Here is a 12092-nt window from a genome sequence, read left to right on the forward strand (position 1 = left end):
GAGGAGGACCTTCAATCGCAATAACAATGCAGGCCCGAGCGGCGCTGCAAATACGAGAGCCTCGGAAGTTGGTATGGTCACCACCACTCCCCCTCCCCCTCCAAGACCTATGACTGCCACACCCTTTTCCGGCGCGTCCGGAAGCAACACACAAGCCAACAACCGATTCCAACCACGAGGCCAAAGAACCTTTACCCCACTATATATGCCTCTGACCAAAGTTCTAGGAATACTGATCAGAAAGAATCATTTGAAACCCCTAGAACCAAAGCCATTACCGAATCCACTCCCCCCCTCTTACGACCCATCAAAATACTGTGCATACCACCAACAACACGGTCATGACACCGACCGCTGTTACAGATTGCGTCATGAGATCCAAGATCTTATTGACAAACAAGTGATCGCACCTCCTGATCAACCCAATGTCACAACCAACCCTCTCCCATCACATAACCAAGCTCCTCCTCCCAAAAGAATTAACTTTATCCAGACTGGGGTCGCATCTTACGATCCTAGCATCTTTATTACGCCCACCCACCTACCCAAGCCGGAGGTGCTCCTCCCCGATTGCACTGATTTCTTGTGCATGGTAGACATCTCCAAAACCCAACCAGAACCGATGGTGGTGACCGGCGAAGACGGGGCAGGGCAGATTTTGGGAGGAAATGAGATTGTTGAATCTGAAACTGGACAGAATTTTGTCGGGGGAGCCTATGATCCAAGCAAGCACATCCTATCGACGAGCCGAATTGGGCTAAGTGTAGAATTGCCAGAGACAGGAGAGCTATGCATGATCCGGGGGGATAGATCTGGGCTATGGGCAGATGAGCTGACAGCTGCAGGGGAGGACTTTGCCAACCTGCAACTTCTTGATGACCAGGAACTGGGGGAGGCGTCAATTAATTGGTATGATTATGAGGAATCAGAGGAGGCCACGGGATGGCTCGAAGATCAACCAGATGCAGTGGAGGAAGCCCAATCAGAACAGAGCCCGGCAGGGGCAGAAATATCAGTTGTGGCCGGAACGGCCGAAAATCAAGTTGTATCGCCGGAGAGCGCCGGTGTAGAGAATTCCGCTCAGGACATGGGCATTACGGATGTAGGAACTGTTGAGCAAACGACTGTACTGACGCAGTTGGAACAAGGAAATTTGAGGAGGCTGAGAGAATTAGAAAAGCAAAAGGCCCTGAGGGGACTGAAAGTGCTGCGTGCACGAAAACAGACAACGCTGCGAGCATATGGACAGAGAGCGCTGAGAGTGCGAGTGGACCGGAGCCAGACAGGTGTCTGTTGGCTGCCGGTGGAATATGGTGGGAAGATGACGACTTGTGTCTTGCCCACACGGATGAAAACTGGGAGAATAACCAGCCGGATGATACTTGGTACCTCGATGAGGTTGACCATATGACAAGAAGTGGGCGGTACTTCAAGCCCCCACACCTGGACCAACCCGAGGCATCCGGGAAGGACAGAGAAGCGGAGAGACAGAAGGAGAAGCAGATTGAGGATGAAGCTGTGCTGAAACAATTAAAGAAGATACAAGCAGACATCTCCATCTGGGGACTGCTAATGGCATCATGAGTACACAGAGAAGCTGTCCTATCTGCCATGGACAAGTCCAAACTCTCCATAGACACCACGCTTGAACAGCTAGTTGGGCTGGTTTTTCCGGGAGGAGGTTCCCCGGCATTAACCTTTTCGGACAAGGAGCTACCGCCTGAGGGCACAAACCATAACAAACCTCTCTATATTTCTGTGGAATGTAGAGATAAGTGGATACCGGTGGTACTTGTTGATACCGGGTCTGCGATTAATGTCTGCCCGACCAGAACGGCATATGCAATCGGGTTGAAGCCCGTAGACTTCGTCCCAACCACCCAAGTGATCAGAGCATACGACAATACCAGCAGAGAAGTGATGGGGACTGTTAAAATTCAAACCAAGGTTGGTCCAGGACAACACAGCATCGAATTTCATATCTTGGACGTTCCCGCAACCTTTAACCTACTTTTGGGGCGACCGTGGTTGCACCAGGTCAAAGCAGTCTCTTCCACTCTACATCAGATGCTAAAATACCCTCACGGGAAAGGGGTAGCGATCGTTTTCGGGAATTCATCAATCCATCCGCCGCCGGAAGTGTCTACACCCATCTTGGAAATCGAGCACGGCACGGAGGATGTATTTTTATCGGGGTTCACTTTGGCCGAGGCTCAAGTGGTTCAGAATGTCATGGCTGCAAATGAGGGCATGTACGTTAGTGCACAATCCATATACCTCATGAACAAGCTAAAGCATACCCCTGGAATGGGATTAGGGAGAAGTGGCCGGAAAGGCGTCTCAGTGTTGGCCGAAGTGCCACACAACCCTCATGCCTTTGGACTGGGTTATCTACCCACCAAAGAAGACTGGGTGAGGAAAGGAAAAGAAATGGCCGGAAGGGCCAGAGCAAAGAAGGCTGGGAAGCCATTTGATTTAATGCATAGGCCCATCTGGGGTACCCTAAACGGACGCTTCGTCCGGGAGGGAGAAGATTTTCCATTCTGCGGCTTCCCGGAGCCATGGCTAAACGCGAAGGGGGAGCGCGTGCCTGGTTTTGAAATCTTCTTCGATATACAATTATCTGGGGATGACGTTGCCGAAGCGCAGACAGACCCACCAACTGAGACTGAGCAGTGTGAAGCAGTGGATTCTGAGAGCACAGAGCTTGAAATGGGGGTAGCACTGGCGAGTCTACTATCAGATCCTCCAATCGGCCAAGAGTGCTTGGGGGATAACTCTTCGGTTTCTGTGATTGGAGATGAAATAGTTGCGGGCTTTCCAGCGCCGATCCTGGATGCATCTATCGCACCTTCTCTCATCTGGCAATATGAAGAAGGCTTTTTATCTAGCAGTTCCGGGTCAGGTAGTGAGCCGGAATCTGATTCTACCGAATCTTCTGCGTCGGAATCAGATTCCAGCTCGACTGAGTCTGAGTCCGGTATTCCTGGGGGTGATAACCCGGATACCACAGTCCTGTCTAGGTCGTCTTTTTCATTTTCTTTTGAGTCTGTTGTAACAGAGGAATCTGACGGCTTGGAAGTATTTAATGAGAATGATGTGGATGTGGTTTCCGAGTATTTTTCTGTGCCTTTGATTTATTGCTTAAATCAGGATTTTCAAAATTTTGATGAAAACAGCGAGGAAGAAATTCCCCCAGTTTTGCAACGATTAATTGATCAAGAGCAGGAGAGATTTGTTAAACCTTTAATGGATGAAATCACTACTGTGAATGTTGGTACTGAGAAGGACCCGCGGCTGGTCCAGATCGGGTCCACGTTGTCTTCAGAGGAGCGCGAGCGCTTAGTCGCTTTATTAAAAGATTTCAAAGATGTTTTCGCGTGGTCCTATGAAGACATGCCTGGAATCGATCCTGAGATTGTACAGCACCGGATCCTTCTTGATCCAGAGGCCCGCCCTGTCAAACAGAAACTCAGAAGGATTCACCCGGACTGGGCCCTCAAAATTAAGGAAGAGGTCACCAAGCAAATTGACGCAGGGTTCCTGCTGGTATCTGAATATCCAACTTGGTTGGCCAACATAGTTCCAGTGCCGAAGAAGGACGGCAGAATTCGGGTCTGTGTAGACTTCAGAGATTTGAACAGGGCCAGTCCGAAAGACGACTTCCCTTTGCCGCACATCGATGAATTGGTGGACTTCACGGCAGGACATGCCTTGCTTTCGTTTATGGATGGTTTCTCAGGCTATAACCAGATAGTGATGGCACCCGAAGACCGGGAGAAGACTGCGTTCACTACCCCGTGGGGGACATATTGTTATAGAGTGATGCCATTTGGGTTGAAAAATGCTGGAGCTACGTATCAACGGGCAGCGACTACAATATTGCATGATATGATCCATAAAGAGGTCGAGGTGTATGTGGACGACATGATTGTCAAGTCCAAAGATAGAGAGGGCCACTACACCGCCTTACAAAAATTCTTTCAAAGGATCAAAGAGTTTCGGCTGCGGCTGAATCCCCAGAAATGCACGTTTGGTGTTACAGCGGGGAAGATGCTAGGGTTTCTGATCACACAAAGGGGCATCGAGGTCGACCCTTCCAAAATCAAGGCCATCTTAGAAATGCCACCACCAAGGACTGAAAAGGAGGTGCGAGGCTTTCTGGGTAAAGTGCAATTCATAAGGCGGTTTATTTCTAAATTAACCTTGACTTGTGAACCACTTTTTGGCCTCCTGAAGAAAGGAAAGAAATTCCAATGGGACGGCCGATGTCAAGCAGCTTTTGAGCAGATCAAAGAATATCTACAAAACCCACCCGTGTTGTCACCGCCAGAGCCGGGGAGACCGTTGATGCTGTACCTTTCGGTAACTGAGACCACCATGGGCTGCATGCTCGCGCAGGAGTCAGAAGACAAAGTGGAAAGAGCCATCTACTATCTGAGCAAAAAGATGCTGGATTACGAGACCCGCTATACGCCGCTGGAGAAGGCTTGTTTGGCCTTGGTATGGGCAACCAGGAAGCTGCGGCACTACCTGTTAGCCCACTCTATAATGTTGGTTTCGCGTTTGGATCCCATCAAATATCTCTTCGAGAAACCAGCACTTACGGGTAAGCTAGCTCGTTGGCTGCTGTTGCTCTCCGAATTTGATTTGAAATATATAACGCGCAAGTCAGTAAAAGGCAGAGCGGTAGCAGAGTTCCTTGCCGACCACCCGGTTGAGGGGGATGAAGCGGTTGAGTATCTATTCCCAGATGAAGCTATTCTACACGTCGAAGATGAAACTTGGACGATGTACTTTGACGGAGCGTCAAACCAGTATGGGTATGGGATAGGGGTGTTGCTGATAGCGCCTGACGATTCCCGTATCCCTTTAGCATTCAAGCTCCGGTTCAAGGTTTCCGACAATGAAGCAGAGTATGAAGCATGTATTGCTGGCCTAGAAGCAGCCCTGGAACTAGGGGCAAGACGAGTGGACGTCATTGGGGACTCGAACCTCGTTGTGTCTCAAGCAAAAGGAGATTGGAAAGTCAAGGAGGAAAGGATGATAATCTACCACCAAACCTTAGATTTGCTAATTCCTCGGTTTGAAAAGCTAAAATTCACCCACCTCGTAAGAGAGAACAACAGGTTTGCAGATTCATTAGCAACTCTATCTTCTATGATAGACATCCCGTCCGGAGTCCGGATGCGTCCAGTCATTATTGATCAGAAGTTCGTGCCAGCATACGAGTCAATTTCCACCATAGATGAGGTTCAAGACGGCAACCCCTGGTATTACGACATCTGGAACTTCTTGGAAAAGGAGACATATCCACTAGGGGCAAATGCCAAAGATAAGAGGGCTGTCAGAAGAATGGCTGCTCAGTTCGTTATCTGCGGAGGAAATTTGTACAAAAGGGGCCATCTGGGAATGCATAAGCTCTGTGTAGAAGCTGAAGAGTCAAAACGCCTGATGGAAGCCATCCATGGGGGGGAGTGCGGTGCACACATGAATGGAGTAATGCTGGCCAGAAAGATCCTCAGACAGGGTTACTACTGGTCAACCATGGAGGAGGATTGTATTAGTTTTGTTCGGCGATGCCACAAGTGTCAAATCCATGCAAATCGCATGAACATCCCGCCGTCAAAGCTGTACAACATGACTTCACCATGGCCTTTTTCGGTCTGGGGAATTGATGTGATCGGAGCTGTTACCCCGAAGGGGTCAAACGGGCATGAGTTTATCCTGGTAGCGATAGATTATTTCACAAAGTGGGTCGAGGCCCAATCATACGCGGTGTTGAAGGCATCGTATGTCGCAAAATTCATCAGAAACAACATCATCTGTCGCTACGGGGTGCCAAACGAGATAATTTCAGATAATGGTTCCCACTTCAAGAAAGAAGTGATAGATTTGTTGGAGAAATACAATGTGGCTTTTCACAAGTCATCTACATACAGGCCGCAGACCAATGGAGCGGTTGAAGCCGCCAACAAGAATATCAAGCATATACTACAGAAGATGGTGAAAACCTATCGAGATTGGCCAGACAAGCTGCCGTTTGCTCTGTGGGGCTATAGGGCTTCAATCAGAACTTCTACTGGAGCAACTCCATATTCATTAGTCTATGGAATGGAGGCTGTTCTACCCATTGAGATTGAGGTTCCGTCGTTACGAGTATTGGCTGAATGCCAGATAGCCGAAGCAGATTGGCAGCAAAGCAGATTCGAAGAACTCATGCTCTTTGATGAAAGAAGACTGAAAGCACTGTACCACATCCAAGGCTATCAATGCAGAATTGCCCGGGCTTTCAACAAGAAAGTTAAGTCCAGGAATCTGAAAGAAGGAGATTTGGTGCTCAAAGACAACCGAGCTCCCATCCACGACCCAAGGGGCAAGTTCAAACCCAATTGGACTGGTCCTTACATCATCAAAGCTATCTGGTCAGGTGGGGCTGTGGTTCTGATGGATCTAGATGGCTTGGAGTTCTCACAACCGATCAATATGGACAAGTTGAAGAAATACTATCCTTGAGAGGCTCGCTAGGCCGAAAACCCGAAAGGGCGACCTAGGCAAAATTCAGGGCACAAAAAAAATAGAAAATATAAAACTGAGCTCGCAAGGTTGAAAACCCGCAAAGGGCGGCCTTGGCAAAAGTTAGAGCGCAAAAGGAGAGTGAAAATACTCGAGTGAACCTTAGCCTGAACTACGTAAGGCTTGATTCCCATCCTTGGGATACGTAGGCAGCTTCACCTTGAAGTTCAGTCATAAACTTTTTCCCGATCAACTCTGTCCATCTTGATCATCTCAGTCATCTCTATCCATCAGCATTTATCGCGATCTCCGGTACAGTGCTGTTCAGACTAGGGGCAACTTTCCGTTGCCGCGACGATGCAAAGTTACTCAGACAAGGGGCAACTTTCCGTTGCTATGAAGTGCCGCATTGTTCTTCAGACTAGGGGCAACTTTCCAGTTGCAGGGATCTGGGGTTGTGCATTTCAGTGACAGATCTCCGGCGTGTCCAATTCTGATCCACATCGAAAATAGTTTTGAAAAGTTTTAATGAAAGTTGACTTTGTTCAAATCAATCTTTTTATGACTAAGACCATTTTGGGACCAAAAGTGGAAAATTTTCAGTACCACAACTTTCAATTTCATTGATTTCAAAATTGAGTTCTCCTGCTCTTGCATTACAATCGAGGTTGCTTTTTAGTACATTCATAAAGAAAACTTGAAAATGCTAAATAAGCAATAAATTTGGGGCATAGTTGAATCAAGTATCTCTGCGTCCCCCCCCCCAGAGCTGGATGGAGCATCTGATGCCAAGCTGGGCCCAACCTGTGCCTCCTCATTGAGCCAATCCACGCACTCATCGGACAAAGTACAACTGAAAGTGGAAGCAGGGGCCAGGAGCTCTCTAGTCCTCCATGCCGTGGCATATCGGGCGAGCTGTGCGCCCCGGATCGGGAAAGCGGCTGGGTACTCAATCCCCTCCGGTGGACAGGTCTGATCATGGCCAAACTGACGCAGGAACCGGAACGGAAAATAAAATACACAATGGGTTAGACCAATCAGTTGGATCCCGATCAGCCGAGACATACTGTAGCTCATTGCCGGGAGGTTGAGCCAAGGACAACGCCAAGCAATGCCGTCTGCAGACAAATTGCACATCCAATCGAACCACCACCTTTCGTCAAGAGCATTGACTAGGCGCTGTCGAAAGAAGTAACCTCGAGCTGAATAAACAGGGCAAGAGTCCACAACCTGCAACTTATCCATTAACCATACCTAGGGGAGGGATGGAAAATGAGAGAATAAAGAATAGAGAGATGTACGATGAGAGAAAAGTAAGACAAGGGTTTTGTGAGAAAAACCGAGCCTGAGGGCCGAGTGATGTGAGCAAATATATATATGTGAGGTCGGGTGGGAAACATTACCTGCAGCAGCAGTGGACTCCCGGCGAACCTAGTCGCCTCCCGGCGATAGACAGAATCTAAACCCATCAATGTCTCGGCCAAGGTCATGGCAATACAACTCTTCCCTTCTCTCAAACCTTGGGCGACTTCAATCAGGCGAATGCTAGCCCCGCCAAAGCCCGAGGAAAGCAGAAAGTGAGACAACAAACATAAGCAGAGGGCGTGTTGCCGGAAACCCTGCCAATAATGGTTGCTGCGGTCACCGGCGTCGGAAAAACGATGGATCAAGCTGAGGATGTCCAGCTCTCCACTGCAGATCAGAGATCGAGCGTCATGCGCTGTGAGCCCACACATCCGCCCTAAAGCCTGGGCGTGACCAAAACGGAACTGGGGCAAGATCACTTCAGAACACTAAAACTCCATCAAAACTTGAAAATCTTCGAAAGTGGGGCACATCTCTTGACTACCAAAGCTAAAAACATGCGTCACTGGATTCCAGAACCTTGCCGCGGCATGTAGAAAAGGGAGATGTAACGGAGTACGGCTCAGCGTGAATAGTGCATTCAAGCCGAAACCCCGGAAATTCAGCTTTTCCGAGCCATCTAGAGAAGAGATCCAAGATATGATATTTTCCGCGAGAAATGCCTCCATCTTTGCCTAAAACTAAGATAAAATGAATGTTCCCGAAGTTGAGGCTTATATAGAAGGAAAAACACTATTCACGGGGACACGTGTCAAAAATCTAGAGGCTGCGGGGCTGAATGGCCGGCCAGCCACTTTTTCTGGCTGGCCAGCCATTTACTTTTTCAGAAATGGCCGGCCAGCTGTCTCTCTCCACCAAAAATGGCCGGCCGGCTCCCAAGGATGGCTGGCAATGCTGCAGTGTATCTCCTTGACCCTGTTTTACCCTTCGAGGGAGAGTTCCAAGCATTTCCAGGCAACGGGAGAATCAAAGGCCTTCATCTCCCTCCGTTTCGGATGCGTTCCGATGCCCAGATCGTCAGAAGTACACTTTGTTTTTGTTGAGTTTTGTTTATCAAGTTGTTGCATTTTGCTTATCGAGTTGTTTGTCGAGCGGACGTGTTTTGTGTTTTTGAGTCATTGCTCTCTGTTTAAGCAATTTTTGTTAAAGTCTGGTTTATTTGTGTTGTTGTATTTTGCTTATCGAGTTGTAAACTTTCTAAGGTCCTGTTATATCTTAGTAAGTTGAGTTGTTTAGTTTGTTGCGTCGGTTCACTACCTGACTTGGTGATTACACAATGCGCATTTCCATTCAATTTTATTTTTGTGCGAAATAAATTGATGCGATACGATGCTAAAAGTTTAAAATACAAACATCTCTTCAAAAGCTATTTCATTTCATCATGCTTTACAACAAACAAAGGTACAAGTTTTACAAAAAATAAAACTGCCTAACAATGTGCAAAGTGCTACAAACTACTAGCAAAAAGAAAAATAAAGCAGGAAATAACAACATCAAAGTCCTCGGGAGCGGGAACGAGAAGCACGCCTTGTCCTCTTCTGCTGGATAATCTCCGCACTGTCATCATCATCTGAGTCGGAGCCTCCCTCCTCAGCAAATGTCTCTGACTGACGGTCGGTAGCCTCCTCCTCCTCCTCCTCAGCATCCTCCTCCTCCTCATCAGGCTCCACCTCCACAACGTGAGCCCTGCGTCTGCGGACGGGCCCTTCTCGAGCTCCTCGGAAAGGCCTAGATGGCCCGGATCCTCTGGAAGGCCGAGATGGCCCTGCCCCCTGAAAAGGCCCAGATGGCCCAGCTCCCCAATGAGGCCCGGATGGCCTGGTCTGCGGCTGACCGGACCAGGAAGGCATCTGAAAACAAAGAATTCAATTCAAATACATCAGTCCAAATATATACATCAGATGCAGATACAAGCAGAGGCTACATGAAGTGAGTGCATGTAAGTACAGTGTATAAGTGGGGTGTGTGTCAGATGTGCTCTACACAAAAGGTCTATCGATGCAGTAGAAATCAGCATGTCATCAGAAGTATGATAAATGCCAGAAAACTGAAGGGTACCTGGATGCCCGCGACAGACAACTGTGCCTCCCTACGCAGGACCATGCCTTCGAGTGTGGCCACCAGCCCAACCACCTCCTCCATGTATCCTCGCGATGGCTGCAAAAACGAGTTCATAATCATCAGTGAACAGAAGAGTGTCTAAACATCTGAATGATGAATGAAAAGAAGTGGAGCATACCGGCGGTGAGTCCGGATCAATGGCGTATCGATCACTGGGCATCGGAGGCTCTAGTGGAATCAGAGTCGGAGAGCTAGCCCCGTACTGCCACGCCATCAACTCAGTAGGCATATCTGGCCATCCGACATGAGGATGAATCGACGGAGTCGGAGGAACCGGTCTGCTCCCGCCTCTAGATGTGCCAGCCCTGCTAGAAGAAGGGACGTCTGTAGCTCGAGCCCGAGCCTGATCCGAGGATGACGTACCGGCAGGCCTCATCATCGGGATACGAGCTTCCGTCAATGGAGGCATCAAGTATAGGTGACGGTAAGTGGCGTAGTCCCCCTCCTCAACATGCAGTAAAGCATCAGTGCCCAGCATGGCGCCGACTACCTCTGAGTAAGAGAGTCTGTCAGCGGTCCGCATACTGGCTGGGGGTACTGCGGGAATATCCTGAGAAAGATACCCCCATACCTGGCGCAGAAAGCGCTCCCCCAGGAACCATACCCTGCCAACCGGCCCTTCAAGCAGGACCCTATACTGGGAGATGTCCGATGCCCCGATGTACTGAAGTCGGAGGCCATCACCCAGAGACGCCCAGGGCTGCCATGTAATCTGCGAATGATGAATGCATAAACCAATCAGAAATCGAGAATATACAGAGCAAATCAAAGATGAAAATGAAAAGAACTGAAAGTTCTGAGGTACCTCTGAATGTCGCACCGTGTTGAAATACTGTCGCAGGCGAAGGAGGGTCTCTAGAGGCCTCGGCCGGTGCGGGCCCTCGAATATCAATGAATATGGGGTCACGGGAATCCCTACCACCTCCAGCTCTGGGGCTAATGATGGGAAGTATACATAAACCCATAGCTGAGAAAAGCAGTGCAGAATGTAAGTACGAAATGCTGAGAGCAAAATACAGACTGTAAAAGTGCGCTGTGGGTGCAATGTACAAGTAATGAGAAGCAGAAATATAAATCAGGGGGACAGAAAAGTACCTCCCAGGCTCTCCAGTAGCCGCCAAGTAAGTCGCCCCGCCCGCGGGAGGTCGCGCTCATATAAAAGTAAAGGGTAGCCAGGCCGGCGCCACCCCAATCATATCTACTGACCTGTGATAGGTCAACCAGAGCGCTCAGCAGGTATAGCCCAATGGTGTTCCCTCTGTCGGCGAACAGGGTAGTCCCGAAGAGGAACATCAGGAAGCCACGAGCATACTGCTCTGTCTCCTCGGGAGTCTCGGGCACCATCTCCGCCCGCCGAAAATGGGAAGAGAACCAAGTGTATCGGACTCTCCCAGAGACCCTGTCAACAGGTGGGTGAGCCCCCAATAAATACATCCAGGCGGCCTCCCACTCGCCCATGTCCTCGTCGTAGGGGATGGACCAACCTCCGACGTCAAGGCCAGTCAATACAGCGAAGTCAAAAGGGGTCATGGTCATGTCCCCGGTAGCAGAGAAATGAAAGGAATTGGTGGTGTCCCACCATCTCTCTACCAAGGCTGCCATCAGCGTCCTCCTGGCAGGACAACGTGACAACCCGACACAGAAGGGGCCGAACCCCGCCAAATCTACCAAGTCTCTGACGCCCTCCGGGAGCTCAGCGTACCAATCCCTCGCGGCAGTGGAACCATACCCCCGCACACTGCGGGAACTACCCTGCATTCAGAATGAATACATGTGTCAATAATGAAATGAAATGGGCTGTGTGCCAATGAAATGAAAAAGGGCTGTGTGCCAATGGAATGAAGTTTGGGCTGTGTGCCGATGAAGTGAAATAAGCTACTTGCAAAATCTACCTGGGCTGCGTGTTCAGAAAATTTGAGATTTGGGCTGCGTGTTCAACTTTCAGTTAATTGTGGGCTGCGTGTTCACTATCTACCTGGGCTGCGTGTTCAGAAAATTTGAGATTTGGGCTGCGTGTTCAACTTTCAGTTAATTTGTGGGCTGCGTGTTCACTATCTACCTGGGCTGCGTGTTCAGAAAATTTGAATTTT

The 12092-nt window shown here is 49.1% G+C and overlaps 1 protein-coding gene across 1 annotated transcript; it reads right to left on the minus strand.

The window, feature by feature from the left end:
* Positions 1-9237: 9237 nt before the first annotated feature.
* LOC145823440 (uncharacterized) lies at positions 9238-10708 on the minus strand. The gene is made up of 3 exons (XM_082922973.1): positions 10121-10708; positions 9940-10038; positions 9238-9731 (listed from the first exon to the last, which is right to left on the minus strand). The coding sequence occupies exons 1-3, from the start codon at positions 10523-10525 to the stop codon at positions 9375-9377; spliced, it is 861 nt and encodes a 286-aa protein (XP_082779099.1). The 5' UTR covers positions 10526-10708; the 3' UTR covers positions 9238-9374.
* Between the last annotated feature and the right edge of the window lie 1384 nt (positions 10709-12092).

Source organism: Camellia sinensis, chromosome 4, assembly GCF_055761805.1.
Source record: "Camellia sinensis isolate YWXY chromosome 4, ASM5576180v1, whole genome shotgun sequence".
Lineage (NCBI taxonomy): Eukaryota > Viridiplantae > Streptophyta > Magnoliopsida > Ericales > Theaceae > Camellia > Camellia sinensis.

Excerpts from the sequence above, each read along its gene's own strand:
- LOC145823440 (XM_082922973.1), bottom strand. The coding sequence starts at position 10,525 with ATGCGGACCGCTGACAGACTCTCTTACTCAGAGGTAGTCGGCGCCATG. Across the intron at positions 10,039-10,120 it reads TTGATCCGGACTCACCGCCG|CCATCGCGAGGATACATGGA; the intron begins GTATGCTCCACT and ends TCGTTTTTGCAG. Across the intron at positions 9,732-9,939 it reads TGTCTGTCGCGGGCATCCAG|ATGCCTTCCTGGTCCGGTCA; the intron begins GTACCCTTCAGT and ends CTTTGTTTTCAG.